The sequence below is a fragment of the Brassica napus genome, chromosome C3 (assembly GCF_020379485.1).
Source record: "Brassica napus cultivar Da-Ae chromosome C3, Da-Ae, whole genome shotgun sequence".
Taxonomy (NCBI): Eukaryota; Viridiplantae; Streptophyta; class Magnoliopsida; order Brassicales; family Brassicaceae; genus Brassica; species Brassica napus.
This window is the reverse complement of record NC_063446.1, coordinates 1,273,403-1,293,073: the sequence shown is the minus strand read 5'-3', so window position 1 is coordinate 1,293,073 and position 19,671 is coordinate 1,273,403. Positions and strand designations below refer to the sequence as shown.

The 19,671-nt window shown below is 37.9% G+C and overlaps 6 protein-coding genes and 3 non-coding genes across 10 annotated transcripts; 5 read left to right on the top strand and 4 right to left on the bottom strand.

The window, feature by feature from the left end:
- Positions 1-2,208: 2,208 nt before the first annotated feature.
- On the bottom strand, positions 2,209-5,781 carry LOC106426370 (putative sucrose transport protein SUC6). Of its 2 annotated transcripts, none has more exons than XM_013867089.3 (3): positions 2,729-5,781; positions 2,578-2,641; positions 2,209-2,485 (listed from the first exon to the last, which is right to left on the bottom strand). In XM_013867089.3, the coding sequence occupies exons 1-3, from the start codon at positions 3,926-3,928 to the stop codon at positions 2,316-2,318; spliced, it is 1,434 nt and encodes a 477-aa protein (XP_013722543.1). In that variant the 5' UTR covers positions 3,929-5,781; the 3' UTR covers positions 2,209-2,315. The 2 variants fall into 2 exon arrangements, with proteins under 2 accessions (XP_013722543.1, XP_022553534.1); XM_022697813.2 differs by having other exon boundaries at positions 2,216-2,485; positions 2,578-2,630.
- LOC125584974 lies at positions 4,833-4,920 on the top strand. The gene has a single exon (XR_007321867.1). It is a non-coding gene; the product is annotated as a small nucleolar RNA snoR120 (small nucleolar RNA).
- Positions 5,015-5,101, top strand: LOC125584973. Its single transcript, XR_007321866.1, has one exon. It is a non-coding gene; the product is annotated as a small nucleolar RNA snoR120 (small nucleolar RNA).
- Positions 5,782-5,885: 104 nt separating the features above from the next.
- On the top strand, positions 5,886-9,111 carry LOC106426359 (splicing factor SF3a60 homolog). Its single transcript, XM_013867078.3, has 11 exons — positions 5,886-6,130; positions 6,431-6,544; positions 6,900-7,004; positions 7,147-7,289; positions 7,386-7,482; positions 7,558-7,722; positions 7,797-7,868; positions 8,001-8,159; positions 8,253-8,462; positions 8,551-8,697; positions 8,788-9,111. Exons 1-11 carry the CDS (start codon positions 5,957-5,959, stop codon positions 8,932-8,934), a joined length of 1,533 nt encoding a protein of 510 aa, XP_013722532.1. The 5' UTR covers positions 5,886-5,956; the 3' UTR covers positions 8,935-9,111.
- A 203-nt stretch (positions 9,112-9,314) lies between these two features.
- On the bottom strand, positions 9,315-11,162 carry LOC106426399 (protein SLOW WALKER 1-like). Its single transcript, XM_013867119.3, has one exon. It carries the CDS (start codon positions 11,047-11,049, stop codon positions 9,445-9,447), a length of 1,605 nt encoding a protein of 534 aa, XP_013722573.2. The 5' UTR covers positions 11,050-11,162; the 3' UTR covers positions 9,315-9,444.
- A 153-nt stretch (positions 11,163-11,315) lies between these two features.
- LOC106426400 (cyclin-B1-2) lies at positions 11,316-13,412 on the top strand. The gene is made up of 5 exons (XM_013867120.3): positions 11,316-11,470; positions 11,702-12,450; positions 12,537-12,695; positions 12,795-12,973; positions 13,069-13,412. Exons 1-5 carry the CDS (start codon positions 11,434-11,436, stop codon positions 13,220-13,222), a joined length of 1,278 nt encoding a protein of 425 aa, XP_013722574.1. The 5' UTR covers positions 11,316-11,433; the 3' UTR covers positions 13,223-13,412.
- A 660-nt stretch (positions 13,413-14,072) lies between these two features.
- On the top strand, positions 14,073-14,152 carry TRNAL-UAG. The gene has a single exon. It is a non-coding gene; the product is annotated as a tRNA-Leu (tRNA).
- On the bottom strand, positions 14,148-15,330 carry LOC106426362 (cytosolic sulfotransferase 1-like). The gene has a single exon (XM_013867081.3). The coding sequence runs from the start codon at positions 15,285-15,287 to the stop codon at positions 14,298-14,300; it is 990 nt and encodes a 329-aa protein (XP_013722535.1). The 5' UTR covers positions 15,288-15,330; the 3' UTR covers positions 14,148-14,297.
- Positions 15,331-17,239: 1,909 nt separating this feature from the next.
- LOC106426366 (cytosolic sulfotransferase 1-like) lies at positions 17,240-18,682 on the bottom strand. Its single transcript, XM_013867084.3, has 2 exons — positions 18,091-18,682; positions 17,240-17,771 (listed from the first exon to the last, which is right to left on the bottom strand). Exons 1-2 carry the CDS (start codon positions 18,600-18,602, stop codon positions 17,309-17,311), a joined length of 975 nt encoding a protein of 324 aa, XP_013722538.1. The 5' UTR covers positions 18,603-18,682; the 3' UTR covers positions 17,240-17,308.
- Positions 18,683-19,671: the final 989 nt, after the last annotated feature.

The window sequence follows — 19,671 nt, the reverse complement described above, 5'->3', positions numbered from 1 at the left end:
TTTTTAATTATTACAAAATTGAGTTACATCTTTTCAAATGTTCCTCAATTAACATATATAGGGGATTTAACGAATGATTTTTTATATTTGACATGATTGTCATCCTTCTCAAAGTAAAATCTATACTCTAATCAACCTATAAAATTTATATTCAATGGTCTTAATTACTGTATCCCAAACCCAATCAACCCCCTTTAATTTTGACAAACACATTTATTTTGATTGGGCCTTGAGTTACATCAGTCTCTTATATATTAATTGAAAAATATTACAACATTAGTTTGTAGGCACGTGTCAATATGAAAATGAAATTCAGGATTCTTAGAGAAATAGGTCGGTCCATCTTAACTTATATTATATTTTTTATTAAATTAACTATCAAATTGATAAATATTGTACAAAAGAATATTATTGCACTTTTCTTAAATAAAAGCTATGAAATTTCCTAATATGTGTAACGTATATATGACAATTAATGATTATGAATAATAAATATTTGATAATAATTTTTGTATATTAGCTCTTTTTGTTTAATTTTATATTATTAAAAAATATTAAACAACTACATTAACCATATAATAAAAAAATATTTTTTTTATATGTTATATTTTGAATTTTTAAAACCACTATAAATTATTAAAAATGTTAAATAGCTCACACTAAAATTTTGTGATCAATGATTTAACTCTTTTTGGTAATAACAAGATACAAATGATCATAAATCATATGAATATGAAGTCTCATTTACTAGACATTCATATTATCTAATAATATAGTTTAAAATTAAACTATATAACATAGAATAATACTTAAATATGATAATTTCTAAATATGCATTGAAAAAGTATTGAAACCTTAATATTTTAATTTTGAAATTTTCATTAAAAAATCGCTCATTAGAAATTTTGTGTTTATCATATGAGTATGAATTCTCAATAATAAATATTTATATTAAAATATACTGTTTTTCTATGTCCATGTCATTTAAATTTAGTTATATACCATATAAAATAAATAAAATTATTTTTTTGATTTATTTACCAAAAAATATCGTAAATAAATAAGATGTATTGTTTTGATTTATGTCTTTACTCTAATTTAATTATATACATAATACGTAAATGAATACAAATAAATAATAATAATAGATAAACATTAGTTTTATATATAACATTCATTCCGCGCAATTGCGCGGATCTTAAGCTAGTATCGATATATAGCTATCAATGTGGTTGTGTTAAAAACTAAAATCGAAAGTTTTATTTCTCGTTCGGTATACACCGATTTATTGAGTTAAACTAATATAATGACCGACCGATCCAAAGAGAGAGAGATAGAGAGAGACTTGGCTAGTTGACAAAAAAAAAAAGAGACCTGAGAAACCCTCACTAAGGTTGCTCTTACTCCTCTTGTCAAACTTTCAAATATCTATCTTATTAAAACTCAATTACAAATTAGGTTTGTTTAGAAACATGTATAGCAAATTTTTAAAAAAGTTTGTTTGGAAACATATATTGTAGTTTAAAAAAAAATTGAAAACATAGATTGAAGTTTTTTAAAAAGAGGTTTGTTTGGAAACATAGATTGTAGTTTTAAAAAAGAGGTTTGTTTGGAAACATAGATAGCAATAGATTAAGAGAAAGAAAAGTAATGTACTTATATTTTAAAGAAAATTTGGAAGTCCATTATATTATGAGATACTATCAATCTGGTACCTAATCGGGTTCGGTTCAGGTCTGTTTGGGTTTCGGGTTTCTGAGGTCAAAGATTTTAGCCTCATTCTAATATTTCTAAATTTCAGTTCGGGTTCGCTTTGGATTTCGGTTCGAGTTCGGATAACCCATTTGAATTACTTTTAAAATTTTAAAGTTCATTATATATTTATATACTTTAAATTTCTCAAAAACTATAAACAAAATAGTATATTAAATATAAATTTGAATAACATATGTCATAAATACCTAAACTTAACATATAAATTATTTTAGTTCAAATATTTGGATGGAGAATCAATAATTATTTTAAGTATTCTTGGTTTACTACTATTATGTTATGCATCTTTTGTGGTTTTTTACAGACATTATATGAAACAGTGTAGCTTCTTCTGCGAGAATTGTTTTTTGAGGAAGAATCATTTTAATGGATTTAATTAAAAAAAAAACAAATGAATAGTTCATTCCAAATATATGTAAAATTACAAGGTTTTGACAGACAGATAAACATAATTCAAACTTGGCCTTATAACTCTTTCTTGCTCTATAGGGGTATTAAAATACTAGAGCCGGCCGTGATAAACACACATAACATAGATCTAATCAAGGTAGGACAGTTATTGCCACTACACCACTGATTGCCGCTGCAATTGCTCCAACCACAAATCCTGGTAGGTTTCCACCTCCGAACCACGAATCGAACTGTCCAGCTCCAAGCGACACCACCATTTGTGGTATCACGATTGCCAAATTTAGAACTCCCAGTGAAAGACCTATACATAGAGTTGGTGGTACATTATATTCGATATTAAAACATTATTACAAAAAGAAAACCCATCAATAATTCAAAAGAAAATTAAGGTACCTTGGCCTGCGCCAGAGTTGTTTGAGATTATGGAAGCTAATGCAAACGGAATACTAAACGTTACCTATAGTAATTACCAACAAAATAAATTAACGAATGGGACTATAATAAAGAGTAACAAAAAATATTAGAAGACAAGATGGCTACTTACAGCAAGAGGAATACCAAGAATAGCAAAGAGAGTCAATGCCCCAGCTCTAATGCCATCGGTCGGACCGGCTAAAACACCTGCGGTTTTCCTGTGAGCATCCGCCAACTTTGTAACCAAAACCGTCATGGCCAAACACACAGCAAGAATGAAGTTCACAACTCCCCAAAGCCGTTTAGCTCCTCCCATTTTCCGACCAATCCATTCAACACCAAGCGACATGAACCCAAGAACGATTGCATTTATCATCAGCCCCAACGCACCAGCATGCACTCCCTGGTTGTAAAGCCTCTTCGAACTCTCGTTTCCGCTCGAGTCTCCACCGTACACCTCACGACCCATCCAATCAGTATCGAACAAAAGAAAAGGGAACCACGCGATCCAGTTTAGCGCCGTGACTATTATTAACATCCACATGGGACGTTCCATCACCTTGAAAGCTCCAAAGACCTCCCCGAAGAAGGGCGTTTTCACGTCGGAGTCTGCTTCCTCCGGCGACCATTGCTTGTCTTTAACGTACCATAACGATGAAACGGTGACAAACAAAAGTAAAATGATGGAGAGGAAGAAACAGCTCTTTAGATTCGCACAATAAATATCACAAGCTTTAGTCATCGTGAAGGGAAACATTTTGTGAAGGTTGGTGTAAGAACCAGCCGCGTACCCCAATACGTTTCCAACCGCCATGAAGAACGAGAAAAACGCGTTTGCGGTCCGCGTTTTCCTCGCGTCTCCAGCGGCTAAGTCCGCGAGGAAAGCGCGGCATGGGCCTTGGAGAGTGTTGTTAGCCACGTCGAGGATCCAGAACCCGAGAGCGAAGATGCATATCGCACGCACCTTCACGGTCTCCTCGAGTTTGTCTCCAAGTACTCGTCCGAGGTCAGCGGCGTATCCGATCAAGATCCCCGCGACGGCGACGAGGACCGCTCCGGAGGCGATAAAAGGACGCCGACGACCGAACTTGGACGTGCATCGGTCGCTGTAGTAACCAACGGTCGGCTGGACAAGCATGCCGGAGATGGGACCGCATAGCCAGATGAGGGAAGACCACTTGTGCGGGATGCCGAGGAGCTGCACGTAGGGAGTGAGGAGAGATAGCTGTAACGCCCATCCAAACTGTACACCAGCAGCGATCGAAGACACTGATATCATCTTTCTCATTGGCGACGGCTCACCAAGCTCATCAGTTTGGAGGGGACTCATGTCGGCTCACAAACTTATTGTTCTTGTTGTGTGTTTTGTGATAAGGAGAGGAGAGGATGTGGTTGTGTATATGTATGCAAGGGTAAAGGGTGATTTTTATTTGATTCTATTAATGGAATGCTTTCTATAACTGAATATTTGTTTTTTAATTTGGGAAATAGCTGTTTTGGGAAGTAAATATATGTATTATAATGCTGTAGTGTATGTTTATCTGTATGTATGAGATTTGTTTTTTAATAAGGGATAGTGAAAACGTAAATGTCGGTTAAGAACTGTATTAACAAAAATCCGTTTAAGTTTATCCATAATTTTTGACACGTCGTAAACACTAATGAAAAATTTTAGTTATTGGGCTTTACAAACGATGGGCTTATGGGCCTACAATAAGTTTTATATGTAATAGGCCTTAAGTTGGATTAGGGTAAAACACTGTCTCCCTTATATATCGCTTTCTCGCTTCTCTTCGCAATTGCTGTAGTATTGGAATCAAATTAGGGTTTATGTTTTCGAATTAGGGGTTTTTCGTTGGCGCAGCCCTTAAGATCGCCTTCCACAAACGCTCAATGGAAGCGTGTCGAGTCATAGCTGCGCTAAATCGAATTTTTTAAAAGGATTTGTTTAATTAGGGTTCTCCTAGTTAACTAACCCGTCATTTCCGTTCCTGATTTTTTTTATCATCTCGAGGCTTTTCGTGATTAGAATCTGGAGTCAAGATCCCTATTCGTCGTACTCTTTGGATATTTAAGTGTTACAGCTTTTTATCTGCTAGAGATAAGCGTTTGGGGATTTTCAGATTCTAATTCGATCCTTCAGTATCTCGTGCTGTATCATCTGGTCGGATACATATTCTCATTGGTTGATTTGATTGATTGTTCTGTTTTTTTTTTGTCCTGTCGGAATGGTGGAAAATGAGGAAGAAGTAAAATGTGAATCAAGACTTTATTGTTTTTGAGACCATGTACCAAATTTTGCTTATTGATATTCTGATTTCACCATTAAATTACTTGCTCTATTAGTTTTATTGATTGATTGATTGGCCTGCTGATATTTTTCGGGTATTTATTTGTCTTGAGAGGGTGGAAAGTGGAAAATGAGGAAGAAATAAAATGTGAATCAAGACATTAATGTTTTGAGACCATGTACCAAATTTTGCTTATTGATATTCTGATTCCACCATTGAATTACTCTTTATTAGTTTTATTGATGGTCTTGTTTTGCTCTAATATGATTCGGTTATTCTTTTCGTTGGTGTCTGATTTGATGATGTTTATAAATCTTCAAACTTGTCTTTGTGGAACTATGCTTTGTGTCTGAAAGCAATGCCTATTAGTCATAGTGATAGACGGTCTCAGCATTGACGCCAATCTCTTGCTGTTGATTATTCTTTAAAAGTTAAGAATGTATTATTTACACAGGAATAAGCAGGGCTTCTTTTAACCAGCCGTGATTCTCAAGAACTTTCATTCATCAACTGGAACTTGCTACTTTATTATCATATATAATATGAGATTGCAATTTAGTAGCTCGTTTATTTACATTCAACCAATGTATGTTGCTCTTCTGTAATGTTGATCCGCTTTGTAAATTTTGCCAGTTATGACCATTCACATTTCCATATTTTATTCACAATACAACACTAGAAGTGCCTGTTAATTTTTGCCTTTGCAAGGCTTGATTGTATGCCTTATCGTCTTGGACTCTTGGATGAGATAATTAGCCAAATAGCAACAGTGATTCTCGAAAGCCACAGTATATAATAGCCTTATCGTCTTGGACTCTCAATAATTTAGTTAAAAAGTTGTAAACCGACGTCAGACGGGTCTGTAGCCACACGTAACCCAGAATATTTTTGAAAAAGGCCTGTAGGCCCATCATAGGCAAACCGTCTAGAAAAAGCCCAAAGACACAAGCCCAATTTTTTGCAGTATGACTATAAATATTGCCGTCAGAGATTCGTATTGGAATCTAGGTTCCGGTTAAGTTACTCAGAGAACAAAAAGAAGGAGAAGGACGAGCGTAGAATAGAAGATGTCATCGACACTCCTCGATCAAATTCGCTGCAATCATGAGGAGATCGAAAGATTGGAGCGATTGGTTGTTCAAGATCTACAGACCCAGCCGTCCTCGAGCAAGGACAGATTGGTACAGGGCCACCGTGTCCGCAACACGATTCATTCTATCATGCGAACCATCGAGAAGCTCGTAAGTTTATTATGCTCATATCCCTCTTCTTCTTGCTTTATAGATTTGTTTTTTGGCTAGAGCTTTTAGGTTGCTAGATTTTGAATCTATTTCTGTTTGTTTTTCTTTCAACAGGTTTGAATCTTTGGAATTGAGAAGAATCTTCAGAGGTTTGTGTGAGCAAATCGTATTGATGAATTGATTTTGGTTACTTATTAAACAATCATCATAGAGGCCACTTTAGGCTTTTTTTTTAATGACTGTGTAGTTTCGTATCTTTAGATATTAAAGCTAACGTTGATTCTTGTGTTGGCTGTAAAGGTTGAAACTTATGAAGATAAGGATGGAGCTAGGGAAGATGAGATTGCTGCGCTTGGTGGCCGGACTGCGTCAGGGGTTAATGTGTACTGTGCGTTTTATGATCGTTTGAAAGAGGTTTTGCTTTCTATCCCTTTTGCCTTTTTTATTTTTATTTCTCAAAAGTTACCATTGTTTGTTTCTAAAATAGAGTAGCTGAATTTTGAATAGTATCGGTTAATCGAGAATGAGAGATTTAGCAACCTGTTAATTATAATTTCATTGATTATCTTAATCCACTGGTCATAGAGAGTTAAGAACCATGTTCATATATTTCAGCGAAGTAGAGTGCAAACCCTGAATAAGATTCAAATTTCTAGTTTTGATGTTTCGTAGAGGTCTTCTTGAATAGATTGTTTATCAACTGAATCCTTGGTATTTATTCTATCAGATATGCAACTAATTAACCCCTATCTTTTTTACCTTCTTACAGATACGTGAGTACCATAGAAAGTATCCTCCTGGACCTCTTGTTGATGCCAGCGCGGACTACGAAGCACTTCTGAAGGCGAAACCAGTTATTTCCTTCAGTGGAGAGGTAATTTTTCTGTTTGACTTCTTATTCTTGAAACATTTTAACAGAGCATTATTAGTCCGTTTTTTTTTTTTTAACATTACTAGCTTCATGGTAGTTTATAGAATTTCTAAAATTGTTTAAATCTTCTTTGTGTACTGTGCAGGAAGGAGCTGGTCGGTACTTGGACTTGCATGATATGTATAACCAGTACATCAACTCTAAATTCGGGGACAGGGTTGAATATTCTGTTTACCTCGATGTCTTTTCTCATCCAGAGAAAGTACCTCGCAGACTGAAGTTTTCAAGGTAAACATTACATTGAAATTTTGTTATATACTTAAAAAGCCTCCATATTTGTTTCTAGTACCTGTATGTTAATGGCTTTCCTTGTTGTCCTTTTAGGCAATACATGAAGTACATGGAAGCTCTGCTAGAGTACTTGGTCAACTTTCTCCACCGAACTGAGCCGTTGCAAGACCTTGACAGAATGCTTTCCAAGGTTTAAACTCTCCTCCCTCTCTTTATTGTTTTATGCAGTTTGATCTCTTGCAATTAATACGTTGGTTTCTTACAGGTTGAGGTTGATTTTGAAGAGCAATTTGCAGATGGAAAAGTGATAGGCTGGGAGAGCCACGGCCAGGAAAGTAAACTTGTTCCATCTGAGCATACTGTCATAGATCTTGGTTACTACACCACAGCTGATGAATTGACTGGTGTGGGACCTGAAAAGCTGAAGGAGGTAATGACCATGCTTCATGTTTTTTATGATCACTGAAGAATTATTCCTCTAATTATGTGTTTTATGTGATTCAGGCGCTGGGGTCTTTGGGACTTAAAGTTGGTGGTACACTGCAGCAGCGTGCCGAGAGACTTTTCCTCACAAAGGTTCGTACACTTGTCTTGATCTCCTAGAAACGCATTGTTTTTATTTAGTTTTGCGTTGTACTGATTAGTAGCTCTGTCTTGTTATCAAGTTGATGTTATCTTATGCCATTTATTGATTCTGTTTATGTTCAGCATTCGCCTCTGGAAAAGCTGGATAAGAAACATTTTGCCAAACCTCTGCACAAAGGGAGACAAAATGGAGATGCCAAAGCAACGCAGGAGCCAGACAGTGCTAAACAGATTGCACTAACAGAGGCCAAAGTGAAGAAGCTCTGCAACTTACTTGATGAGGTTAGTTCGTGGAAGTACCTCTTTGATACATCTATTGTTTTCTCCCTAAGAGCTGACATTTTAACTTTGTTTGTTGTCTGAAATTTTGAATAGGCAATCGAAAGGACTAAGCAAAACATTGTAAAGAAGCAGGCCATGACGTATGAAGAGATGGAGGAAGAACGCAAGGGGGAGGAAGGACGGGCAGAGATAGAAAGTGATGAAGAGGAGGAAGGTGCCTTTCACAATCCACTGAACCTGCCAATGGGTGTGGACGGGAAGCCTATACCATACTGGCTCTACAAGCTTCATGGCCTTGGCCAGGTATGTAGTCGAGTTTATTAGACCATCAATGTTATAATAATACTTATATGGGACTACTCAAAATTTGTGTGTTGTTATTTTGGTGTAGAAATTTGAATGCGAGATATGTAGAAACAAAATCTACAAGGGGAGAAGGGCTTTTGAGAGACATTTTAAAGAGCCTCAACACCAAGATGGAATGCGTTGCTTGGGGATCCCAAACACAAAGAACTTCAACGAGATCACTTCTATTAAGGTATACATTGTTATTATTATCAAAAGAAGAAGACTTTGATTTAGTTTAAAGCAATAGTTTTGGTAATTTTGATCTTGTGATTTGTTGCAGGAAGCGAAAGAACTGTGGAAGAGGATACAGGAGAGGCAAGGAGTTAACAAATGGAAGCCAGAGGTTGAAGAAGAATATGAAGATGGTGATGGTAACGTTTACAACAAGAAGACTTACTCTGATCTTAAACGTCAAGGTCTCATCTGATTGTTCACATTCAGGAATGTGCTAGAGGCCTCATCAGACTTACCTTTCTTCTTTATAATATCAGACCATTTGTCAAGTATTGTCTTTTAAATAAACTCAAACCTTTGATTTGTTATTCGATTGACCATTACAAATCAAGGATATAAAATCGTTACAAAAGAGAATTCTTGAGTTATATAAATTTCAGATGATGATTCTCACAATTTGACATTTTTGATCACTTACATTTACCAAAGTATATAATATTTTTTCTCATTTCCAAAGAGATTCATTTGTTCCCATGTTTAGTTTTGTAGAATTTCATTATAGAATTTGTGTAAACCGTGAATAAATAGTTAAAAACTGAGTAGCAGCAGCATTAACATAAAAACAAAGCAAAAGAAGCAAACAAAACTTGCATTGATTCTTTCATCATCTCCCAGCAATTGAAATAAAACAAAACTTGAAATATAATCTAGAATAATAGCATTACAATAAAACAAAGCATCCAAAAAGCTTACATTTGATTAATCATCTCCCAGCAATTCTCATCAAAGGAGCAATAACACCCTGAATCTCCAACAGAGACTGTTGAATCTTAATCTCCTGATTCACCTCCCTCTTCAGGTTCCTCAGAATCCCTTTAAACTCCTCTTTACCGTTAATATCCTCACCTCTAGTCTCCAAAACCTTCTTCGTCAACGCCATCAACAGTTTCGAATACCTCTCCACGGTACAGTACCTCTGCAAGAAACTGAGCAGCAATCCCAACTCACCTTCCTCCAAATTCGACACGCACTTGACAATCTTCCTCCTCGCCACCAACTCCTCCATCACCGCCACCACGTCGGCTGGCTTCTTCTCCTCCAAAACAGAGACCAAAGCCTCCTTATGCCTGAACTTCTTCAACAGCTTATCGTGCCTCGTCAGCTTCACTCCTTTCCTCTCCTTCACCAAGTAATCATCTTTCGACGGCTTCTCGCTCTGCCCTCTCTGGAAATACCTGAAGTAACTCGGCCTCAACGCCCTTCTCCTACTCTCATCCACTTCGCTCTTAAAACTCCAAAAACTCGTCATCACGCTAGCTTTCTTCTTCTCCTCCTCATCTCTCACCTTCTTCTTCTTCTTCCCAGCAAACACCATACCGTTAGAACCTCCAACAACACGAACCGAACTATCCGGAGAGAGCCCAACGGACATTAAAGGAGCTGGAAACCTCATGGAGTAAGTAACCTTCCCCCTCCCGTAATCAAACACCTTCATGTAACCGTCTAACGCAACGCTCACAAGCCTATTCTCCCCTTCCAACCCCATCCTCCCCACGGAGAGACACGTCACCGTCTTGTTATGACTCTCCATGGAACAAACCATCCTCCCTCCTCCGATCAAGTCCCACACTTTCACGCTGTTCAATCCAGCCGTCGCGATCATACCACCAGACGGCAAATACACAATATCCTCCACAGGTGCCCCGTGGTTGATCTCAGCTATCCATTTCGAATTCCCCACTCTCGCGTCCCACACCTTGATGGTATGATCGTAAGCCCCCGTAGCGAACATCGAATCGTTCACCGGAGAGCAGTCTCCGCACCGAACGTAATCTTTATGTCCGATTAGATCGGAGATAACCGTGCCCCCGGCGACGTCCCAGTACTTGACGACTCCGTCGTCTCCTCCCGACACCAGGTGGAGCTTGTCGTGGACGGGGTACTTCACGAACCTCGCCGCCGCCTTGTGGGAGCGGAGGCTGCGGAGAGCCATCCGCTCCTTGACGTCGAAGACCTGGACAGTCCCGGAGAGATCGGAGGCGGCGAGGAGGGCTCCGTCTGAGCGGAAGGAGACGGAGGAGACGACGTCTTTGATGGAGAAACGGCGGGAGGCGGTGAGAGTGTTGGAGGAGAAGAGGGAGACGGTGGTGGAGTGCGCGACGGCGAAGGAGTGGGGGTGGATCGGAGAGAAGGCGACGGCGGAGACGGAGGATACGAGGTTGGGGATTGAGTGGGGTTTGAAGGAGGACCAGTATCGAGAATCGGGGGTTTCGGGTTTGGAGAGGGGTCTGGGAGTTGATTTGGGCTTCACTGGGAAGATCTTCGATGGTTGGTGATCGTTGAGTCGAACTCTAAGCTCATCCTCCATTGTTGCAGCAAGAAACTTGAAAATTGAAAAGGGAAGAGGAAGGGGAAGATGGTGGCGGTTAGGGTTTAAGCGATTATAGAAGACGATACGACTCTCTGGTTAGTTAGGGTTCATATACATTCTTTGGGCCTTGAAATGGGCTTTTTAATAACACAGCCCAACGGCCCGGTGCCAGCGCATTACAGTATCGTTGATTGTTTATCAACCGTCAGATCTAAAAACCTAATGATCCAACGGCGAGAAATAAAAGATGACCAAAAATATGACCGTTGGAAGCGAGCCGTTGGCTCCTCCTTCATAAGAAGACGCTCTCTCCCATCAGAATCTCTCAGTTCTCACAAACTCTTCTTCACCAAGAGAGAAAATCAAGTCCAAAGATCAAGAATGGCGACGAGAACCAACATGCCTGAACAAGTCAGAGGTATTGTTATTCGCCGTCTTTTTGTTTTTCGTTGATTTCGATCGATCTGAGTTTTAATCTGTGTTTGTTTGATTTGAAATTGAAGTTGAAATTGAAATTCATCGCAGTTTAAATCGAATCTGGGTTTCGTTTGATTTAGATCCGATCGGGGTTTTGAAAATATCTGAATTGATTTGATTGTGGTTATGAATCGAAGATCAGATTATCAACATATGTGTTTCTTCTTCTCAGGTGTTAACAAGAACGGCGCCGTGAAGAATCGCCGCCCGCTCGGTGACATCGGAAACAACCTTGTTTCCGTTCCCGTGGCTCAAGGAGGGAAGCCTCAGCCTCCGATCAACCGTCCCATCACCCGAAGCTTCCGCGCTCAGCTGCTAGCCAACGCCCAGAAGCCAATCAATTGCGAAAAGAAGCCACACCCTCTTGCTCCAAGAAACAAGAACCAAGAAGCTCAAAAGGCGGTTCCCAAGAAAAACCTTGTGATCAAGCTTAAGCAGCCACAACAGACCAAACACGCTGAAGTAGTTGTGCCACCAAAGAAGGTGGAGAAGAAGCCAAAGGAACCAGCCGCTAAGGTGACCTACTCATCAGTTCTCAGCGCTAGGAGCAAAGCTGCGTGTTCTATAACCACCAAGCCCAAGATTCTCGATATTGATGAGTCTGATAGAGATAATCACTTAGCTGCTGTTGAGTATGTTGATGATATGTACTCGTTTTACAAAGAAGTGGAGAAGGAGAGCCAGCCGAAGATGTATATGCACATTCAGACCGATGTGAATGAGAAGATGAGAGCTATCTTGGTTGATTGGTTGTTAGAGGTTCACATCAAGTTTGAACTTAACTTGGAGACTCTTTACCTCACTGTCAATATTATTGATCGGTTCCTCTCCGTGAAAGCTGTCCCCAAAAGAGAGTTGCAGCTGTTGGGAATCAGTGCTTTGCTCATCGCTTCCAAATACGAAGAGATCTGGCCACCTCAGGTAACATATTAAAGATTGATTTGTGTGGTCCTTCTGTGTGTGTTTGGATGTTAATGATTTGGTGTGATGTGATTGTGATTGTGTAGGTGAATGATTTGGTGTATGTGACAGACAATGCTTACAACAACAAGCAGATTCTAGTGATGGAGAAGACCATCCTTGGAAACCTCGAATGGTACTTGACTGTTCCGACTCAGTACGTGTTCCTTGTCCGGTTTATCAAAGCTTCGATGTCTGACCCTGAGGTGAGTTGAATATTTGCTGTAAAGTGTTGATTTTTTCATACAGTTTTAGATTGGAAAGTGACTGAGATCGACTTTGGTTTTTGTTGTTGTTGTCTATAGATGGAGAATATGGTTCACTTTCTTGCTGAGTTGGGGATGATGCACTATGACACGCTGAAGTTCTGTCCCTCCATGCTTGCTGCTTCAGCCGTCTACACAGCGAGATGCGCACTGAAGAAGTCTCCTGCTTGGACCGAGACGTTGACGTTCCACACAGGATATTCAGAGTCTGAGATTATGTAAGAACAGAGAAGACTTGCAAATATCTGTTTTTGTTCTTGTCTATTAGTTGCAGAGACTTATATGTTTTGTTCTTTGTTGTTGTGTGTTATAGGGAATGCTCAAAGCTTTTAGCTTTACATCACTCAAGATGTGGAGAGAGCAGGCTACGTGCTGTGTACAAGAAGTACTCTAAAGTGGAGAACGGTGGTGTTGCTTTGGTCTCACCAGCCAAGTCGCTCTTGAGTGCTGCTCCTCTTTCTGCTTAAGTGATGGGGAAAAGGAGTCGTTCATCAGATCTCTCTCTCTCTCTGATTGAATTTGAAGATTTGCTTTAAAAAAACCTCTTTTGTTGTTATGAGTTCAAGAAGTAATAATGAATTCTTTTATGAGTAAACAAACATGTCTGTATTGGTTTCACCTTTTCTATGACTAATAGATAAGCTTTCTGTTGTTTGATTGTGTTTGCTTGTTGCATCTTGCTGTGTAGCCTTTATTGTCGGTTAACTCATACCATCACAATCTCATGCTCGCACGTCTGACAAAGTAGGAGAAGGCGAGAGAGGTAAACATAGAGTAAACTCTTGACCAAAGGTTGTCAATACAACCAAGAGCTCTTGGCCTAGTGGTAATGGAACTCCAGCTGGAGTGTCCGCCCTGGGTTCGAGTCGCCTTGGCCTTCCCGTCTATAGACCGTGCGTGCCCGGATGGAAGGCCTCGTGGGGATTAGTCTGGGCTTACCGCCTGGGATCCCCCACGGATATGAAAAAAAAAAAAAAAAAAAGTTGTCAATACCTACATAGTCAAAATAAGTGGATTGATACCTTCTCCCTTTTTGATTGATTGATAACTTTTAGCTAAAAGCATATAATAAGTAGTGAGCTCCAAGAAAGTTATCTATCATGGTACTGAGGGCTTTGATTAACACATTGGTACAATCTTCTTCTCCCATGCTGTATCCAAATTACCTGTTGGTGCTTGTTAAACACTGAAAGGACCTCGTTTTGTATCAGACAACAGCTCTCCAGGGTTTCAAACGTCAGAGACAACTTCTTCTCCAAGTAAATGGAAGAAAGAAAAAGGGAATATCTAAGTAGGAAAGAACACTAGGTACAACAAGACAGTTTGGCCGAGTGGTCTAAGGCGCCAGATTTAGGCTCTGGTCCGCAAGGGCGTGGGTTCAAATCCCACAGCTGTCAATTAATTTTTGTTTTTTATTTTGTATAATATAAAAACATTGTCCAGCAGCTGAAGAAAATAAGAGAAATGTTGGTCATGAAACCAGACTAGTCTTATTACATTCATAATAGAAACACAATTAACATATATATGATAACAATACTCTTAGAAACTCAAATCTGAACCTCTTAGTTTCTCCTCAATGATCATGTCGATTCTCCTCTCCATCTCCGGAGTGAGATGATTTTTCCAGTCACTGACTTCTCCTTTCCGGAAAAAGAACTTGTGATCCACGCCGTTAACGGTTTTACCCGACTTGTTGGCCTCCAAGTCGCTAAGACTACGCAGGGAGCATAGCTCCAAGATCTTTTCCACAGCTCCGCTCTCTTCTTCTTCTTCACTGAAAGGACAACCTAAGAACTCCGCAAGTCTCTTTAGCTGAACACAAGGCTCTTCTTTCATTTCCTCGTACTTCATAAACAGAACACGACTCGGATCTTCCAAGCTGCCTCTCCAGTAGCTAAGGACTTGGTCCCAAAAGGGACCGTAGAAGGTGACTCCTCTGCACAAAGACTCGAACAACGACTCGAGAATGCTTCTAGTCGCTTCAACTCTCTGATTCTTGCAGATGAAATACCACATAGATATCAACGCGTCCTTTGCGTTTCTGCACATGAACACAATCTTGCAAGGAGAGCCCCTGAGACCCTCTTTCAAGGTGTGCAAAGGCATGTGAGTCGCAAACACCCTCGGGGACGATGATGATGATGATGAGTACTTGGTTAGGTCCGGTGTTGAGCTTTTGAGATACAGATTGTTCTCCAAGAATGGTACTATGGCATGAGGATTATCCGACAGCAATGGATGATCATCATGATGTTTAGATCTCTCCAAGAGTGCGACCGTGAGTGCCTTGAGCCAAGTTGTGCCGGACTTTGGGGAAGAAGCGAGGATTATATCAGTCTCTTGTGGCTGAAAATTGTTATGGAAATTGATGAGTCCTTGGAGAGTGTTGTAGTAATACCAGCTTCCTTGGTACTTGCAGAGCCTCCTTCCTTGAGAATCTTTGTCTTTAGGAAGTGAAGAGATCAGTTTCTTTGTCTCTTCAGTTACCTTGTCTTCTCCCAAGTGCCCAGGAACTTCATTGTGATCCATTGTTTCAGAAATGTGTGTTTGCTTCAAAATGAAAAAAACAATTATTTAACTCCTCGGCGGATGATGGATTCAATTATTACCTTGTGTTGACTTTGAATGATTGGTGTAGTGAGAAAAAGACAGTTCACCTAATTTTATTTTTAAGTTGCATTTGAGAGGAAATCTCTTCGATATTTTTTTTTGTATTTTTCTGAAAATAGGTAGTATATTGCTATCTTACATGGAAACGGAAGCGGGTACGTGGAAGCGGAAGCGTAAGGAAGCGCAGAAACGAGATTTTTTTAAATATTAGGAAGCGGGTACGTGTTGGAAGCGTATATACATATATATATATATATAATTTTTTTTTAAAAAAAATTAGGACTAAAAATTATATGATTTAAATTTGAAATAAAGCATTTATTCATTTATAATAATTTTGAAATGATTTTATATTAAAACTCTAAAAATACACATAAATTAAGTTTACAAAAAAAATATTATATTAATAATTTTTAATACTTCATAAATAATTGACACAATATATTTCAATATGTGCTATATCTTTAATAAAAAAATCTCAATGCATAAAGATAATTTATAGTATTATTTTTAATATTTGTATATTTATAACTTAATATTCATTACTAATAATTTTTTTATTTTATATAGATTAAAACTATGGTTTTATATTTTATTGATATACATTGCATTTTTTTAAAAACGGAAGCGTGATTCCAAAACGGAATCGTAAGCTTCTAACAGGTTTTTAAAGAGAATATTTTAGAAATATTTTGGAAGCGAGATTCTGCAAGCTTCCACAAGGTTCCGATTCCGATTCCGGTTCCGAAGCGGGAAGCGTACGTCCGATGAAGCTTCCGTGTAACATAGGTATATTGCAGACAGTTCTCACCTACTACACATTTGATGTTTTTATTCATTTTTCTTTTTTCCGACTAATAAATGATTTTATTATAAATACTTAATTCTAAAATTTAATTTTCTTATATAATAATTACATTTTCATCTATTTTACCCATAACTCCAACAATATAAAGAAACTCTCATTGTGTACTTATTTCTTTCTATTTTCATGTGGTAGTTTTATTCAAATTATATTTAGAAAATGTCTGCATATCAATGTAAATATATGTGTTTTAATTATAATATGTGTATGTAAACACATAATATAATAAAATAGCTATAACTTAATATTATATGTTATGATTTTTTATATAATTTTATTATTTAAATATATAATCTGTATTGACTATTTTTATTATTCAAAACTATAATAAATTGTGTTGTTTGGTTTATAATGTTTCCCATATGATTTGATTTAATATGCTTTTGTTCCATTTGATCTCCATAATATAATGATCTGTAACGTTAGGACTGCTTTTACTATTTGAGTCTAAAGTATATAGAAAAGATTATTGATTGGGATGTAACATTAAGTTTTGATGTAGATGTAGTTGTTGTAGTTGTATATTTTTCTTACAACAAAAAAATATTATTTTAGTAAATCAGGAGTTTTACCATTATTATTTTTATTGTAGCTTTAGAAATTGACTTCAATCATGGTTGATGATTCTAAAGGTCGTAGATAAAAGTTTAAGCTAAATAATGTATATAGGACCTCACGGTGAGCTGGCTACTTCGGGAATGACATGGAAGTTCCCGGCATCTGAGGTAACGAGGAGAACCTCACGGTTCTATGGTCATTATTTTCGGTGAGAACAGCAACCGGGTCCTAGGAATTTTAAAATCATGCTACCGGAATGTGTCGGGTTTAGTGGGTGGACGAACGTAGTTTGTAATACATTGACTCAGGAGCTTTTGTTCAATTTGGGCTTGTAACCGGATCTAAAATTCCCGTTCTCGGGTTGAATTAAATATATCTATTAATTAAAAAAAAATGTATATAGAACCCAACCAGTCAACCCAAAAATAAAAGTTTAAGCTATATGATGTATGTAACAATGTGACAATCTTATTAAAGTTAATAGTAGAAACACAACAACAGAGGATACAATATACTCTTAGAAACTCAAGCCTGAACCTCTCAGCTTCTCCTCAATGATCGTGTCGATCTTGCTCTCCATTTCCGGAGTGAGATGATTTTTCCAGTCACCGACTTCTCCTTTTCGGAAAAAGAACTTGTAATCCACGCCGTTAACGGTTTTTCCCGACTTGTTTGCCTCCAAGTCGCTAAGACTACGCAGGGAGCAGAGCTCCAAGATCTTGTTCACACCTCCGCTCTCTTCTTCTTCCTCGGTGAAAGGAGAACCTAAGAACTCCGCAAGTCTCTTGAGCTGAACACAAGGCTCTTCTTTCATTTCCTCGTACTTCATGAACAGAACACGACTCGGATCTTCCAAGCTGCCTCTCCAATAGCTAAGGACTTGGTCCCAAATGGGGCCATAGAAGCTGACTCCTCTGCATAAAGACTCGAACATCGGCTCGAGAACGCTTCTAGTTACTTCGATTTTCTCATACTTGCATCTGAAACAGTCTCGGCTCAAAACAATAAGAAGCTTTGTGCTATTCTAATTTTTTTATTTAGATTAATAAATCGTTTTGAAAGTTGGACTCTAGATATATAAATTTTCTAAAATTTAGGGCCTTAAATTAATTAAAAAAATTAACATGAAGGATGTGACCCTGTGCTATTCTAATTTTTTTTATATAGATTAATAAATAGTTTTGAAAGTTAACTCTAGATATATAAATTTTCAAAAATTTAGGGTCTTAAATTAATAAAAATAATTTAGGACCCTCTATGCATATGCACTCTCAGCACAACCTTAGAGTCCGCACTGACCTGAAATGCAACCTAGATATCAACGCGTCCTTTGCGTTCCTGCACATGAACACAACCTTGCAAGGAGAACCTTTAAGACCTTCCTTCAAGGTGTGAAAAGGCATGTGAGTTGAAAACAGCCTCGTAGAGGATGATGGTGAGAACATGGTTAGGTCCGGTGTTGAGCTCTCTAATAACGGTACTAAGGCGTGAGGATTATTGGATAACAATGGATGGTTCAGAGGATGATCATCATGATGTTTAGATCTCTCCAAGAGTGCCACGGTGAGTGCCTTGAGCCAAGTTGTGCCGGACTTTGGGGTGGAAGCGAGGATTATATCGGTGTCTTGTGGCTGAAAATGCTTCTGGAAACTGATGACTGCTTGGAAAGTGTTGTAGTAATACCAGCATCCTTGGTACTTGCAGAGGTTCCCTTGAGAGTCTTTGTCTGTTGGAAGTGAAGTGATCAGTTTCTTGGTCTCTTCACTTATCTTGTCTTCTCTCAAGTTCACTGGAAGTTCATTGTGATCCATGTTTCTTTTTTACTCTCTTTGCTTCAAAATGCAACACACAACTATTTTAACTCCTCAGGGGATGGTGGAATCCAGTTAAAAATAATATATTGTTTTGAAAATATAGAGAGCATTATTATTTTTCTTATTATTATAACCTAATATTGATTTTGGTTCTTCTAGTGCGCAACAGCTAATCAGACAATAATGTAATGTGTTTTATAGTAGGTCCCTTTATAGTATAATAAAGATTATTATTGTAAGCTATATGGTTTGGACTCACGTACGTCACATGCAACTTTGCTCTAATAAGAACTTTGGCTTGTTGGCTATAAGACACGAAGCTTTGCTCCGAGCACTGAGAAGAGATGAGTATGTCACGTTTTGGTTCTTAGGTGAAGACACAAAATTGAATAAAATTAGAACAAAATAGATAAATAAGAATAATTCGTTTGTTGTCAAAAACACTCAATGTAAGGAGTAGCAGCAGATCATGATATGGTATATATGAAAAATATGAATCGTAGCAAACAAAAATTGAGTCTACACTCGTCTCTCTTCTTCACCACTCTCAGTTTCATCATTGTTCCCATTCTTGAGCACCTTTGCCACACGGCCCACACTTGAACTCGTGTACAGCTGCTTGAAAAGCATAGCGCATTCCACTGGGTCACAGCAACTTCTCTTTCATTTCACGTAAACATATTGAAAATATACGTACTCATCATTAAAACTAAAGTAAATACTCAAAATTAATCTCCGATTTCTTCCTAACTCGCTAGGCTGGACCGCTCGACTCAAACCTAACTCGCTAGGCCTAGCGCTATCTAACATATAAATACGAAAAGACAGCAAACCTAACTTGTTTAGCGTTTAGGCGTTATACTTTAGTTTTGATATATACTAGGAGTTAATCCGCGCTATGTGTACGGGGCTATTTTGATTTTTTAAATGTTAACTATATAACTATTCATTTGGAAGTTGTATTCTGAACAACAACAAAATTCTAAATTGTATGTTTGTGTGAATACTTATTTCTTTGAAAAAAAAACAGAAAACTATATAATTTTCATATAGATGTTTCATATTG

Excerpts from the sequence above, each read along its gene's own strand:
- LOC106426370 (XM_022697813.2), bottom strand. The coding sequence starts at position 3,928 with ATGAGTCCCCTCCAAACTGATGAGCTTGGTGAGCCGTCGCCAATGAGA. Across the intron at positions 2,631-2,728 it reads TTCTTGGTATTCCTCTTGCT|TATTCCGTTTGCATTAGCTT; the intron begins GTAAGTAGCCAT and ends GGTAACGTTTAG. Across the intron at positions 2,486-2,577 it reads CAACTCTGGCGCAGGCCAAG|GTCTTTCACTGGGAGTTCTA; the intron begins GTACCTTAATTT and ends CTCTATGTATAG.
- LOC106426359 (XM_013867078.3), top strand. The coding sequence starts at position 5,957 with ATGTCATCGACACTCCTCGATCAAATTCGCTGCAATCATGAGGAGATC. Across the intron at positions 7,290-7,385 it reads CGCAGACTGAAGTTTTCAAG|GCAATACATGAAGTACATGG; the intron begins GTAAACATTACA and ends TTGTCCTTTTAG. Across the intron at positions 8,463-8,550 it reads AGCTTCATGGCCTTGGCCAG|AAATTTGAATGCGAGATATG; the intron begins GTATGTAGTCGA and ends ATTTTGGTGTAG.
- LOC106426399 (XM_013867119.3), bottom strand. The coding sequence starts at position 11,049 with ATGGAGGATGAGCTTAGAGTTCGACTCAACGATCACCAACCATCGAAG.
- LOC106426400 (XM_013867120.3), top strand. The coding sequence starts at position 11,434 with ATGGCGACGAGAACCAACATGCCTGAACAAGTCAGAG. Across the intron at positions 11,471-11,701 it reads CATGCCTGAACAAGTCAGAG|GTGTTAACAAGAACGGCGCC; the intron begins GTATTGTTATTC and ends TCTTCTTCTCAG. Across the intron at positions 12,451-12,536 it reads AAGAGATCTGGCCACCTCAG|GTGAATGATTTGGTGTATGT; the intron begins GTAACATATTAA and ends GTGATTGTGTAG.
- LOC106426362 (XM_013867081.3), bottom strand. The coding sequence starts at position 15,287 with ATGGATCACAATGAAGTTCCTGGGCACTTGGGAGAAGACAAGGTAACT.
- LOC106426366 (XM_013867084.3), bottom strand. The coding sequence starts at position 18,602 with ATGGATCACAATGAACTTCCAGTGAACTTGAGAGAAGACAAGATAAGT. Across the intron at positions 17,772-18,090 it reads ATATCTAGGTTGCATTTCAG|ATGCAAGTATGAGAAAATCG; the intron begins GTCAGTGCGGAC and ends AGACTGTTTCAG.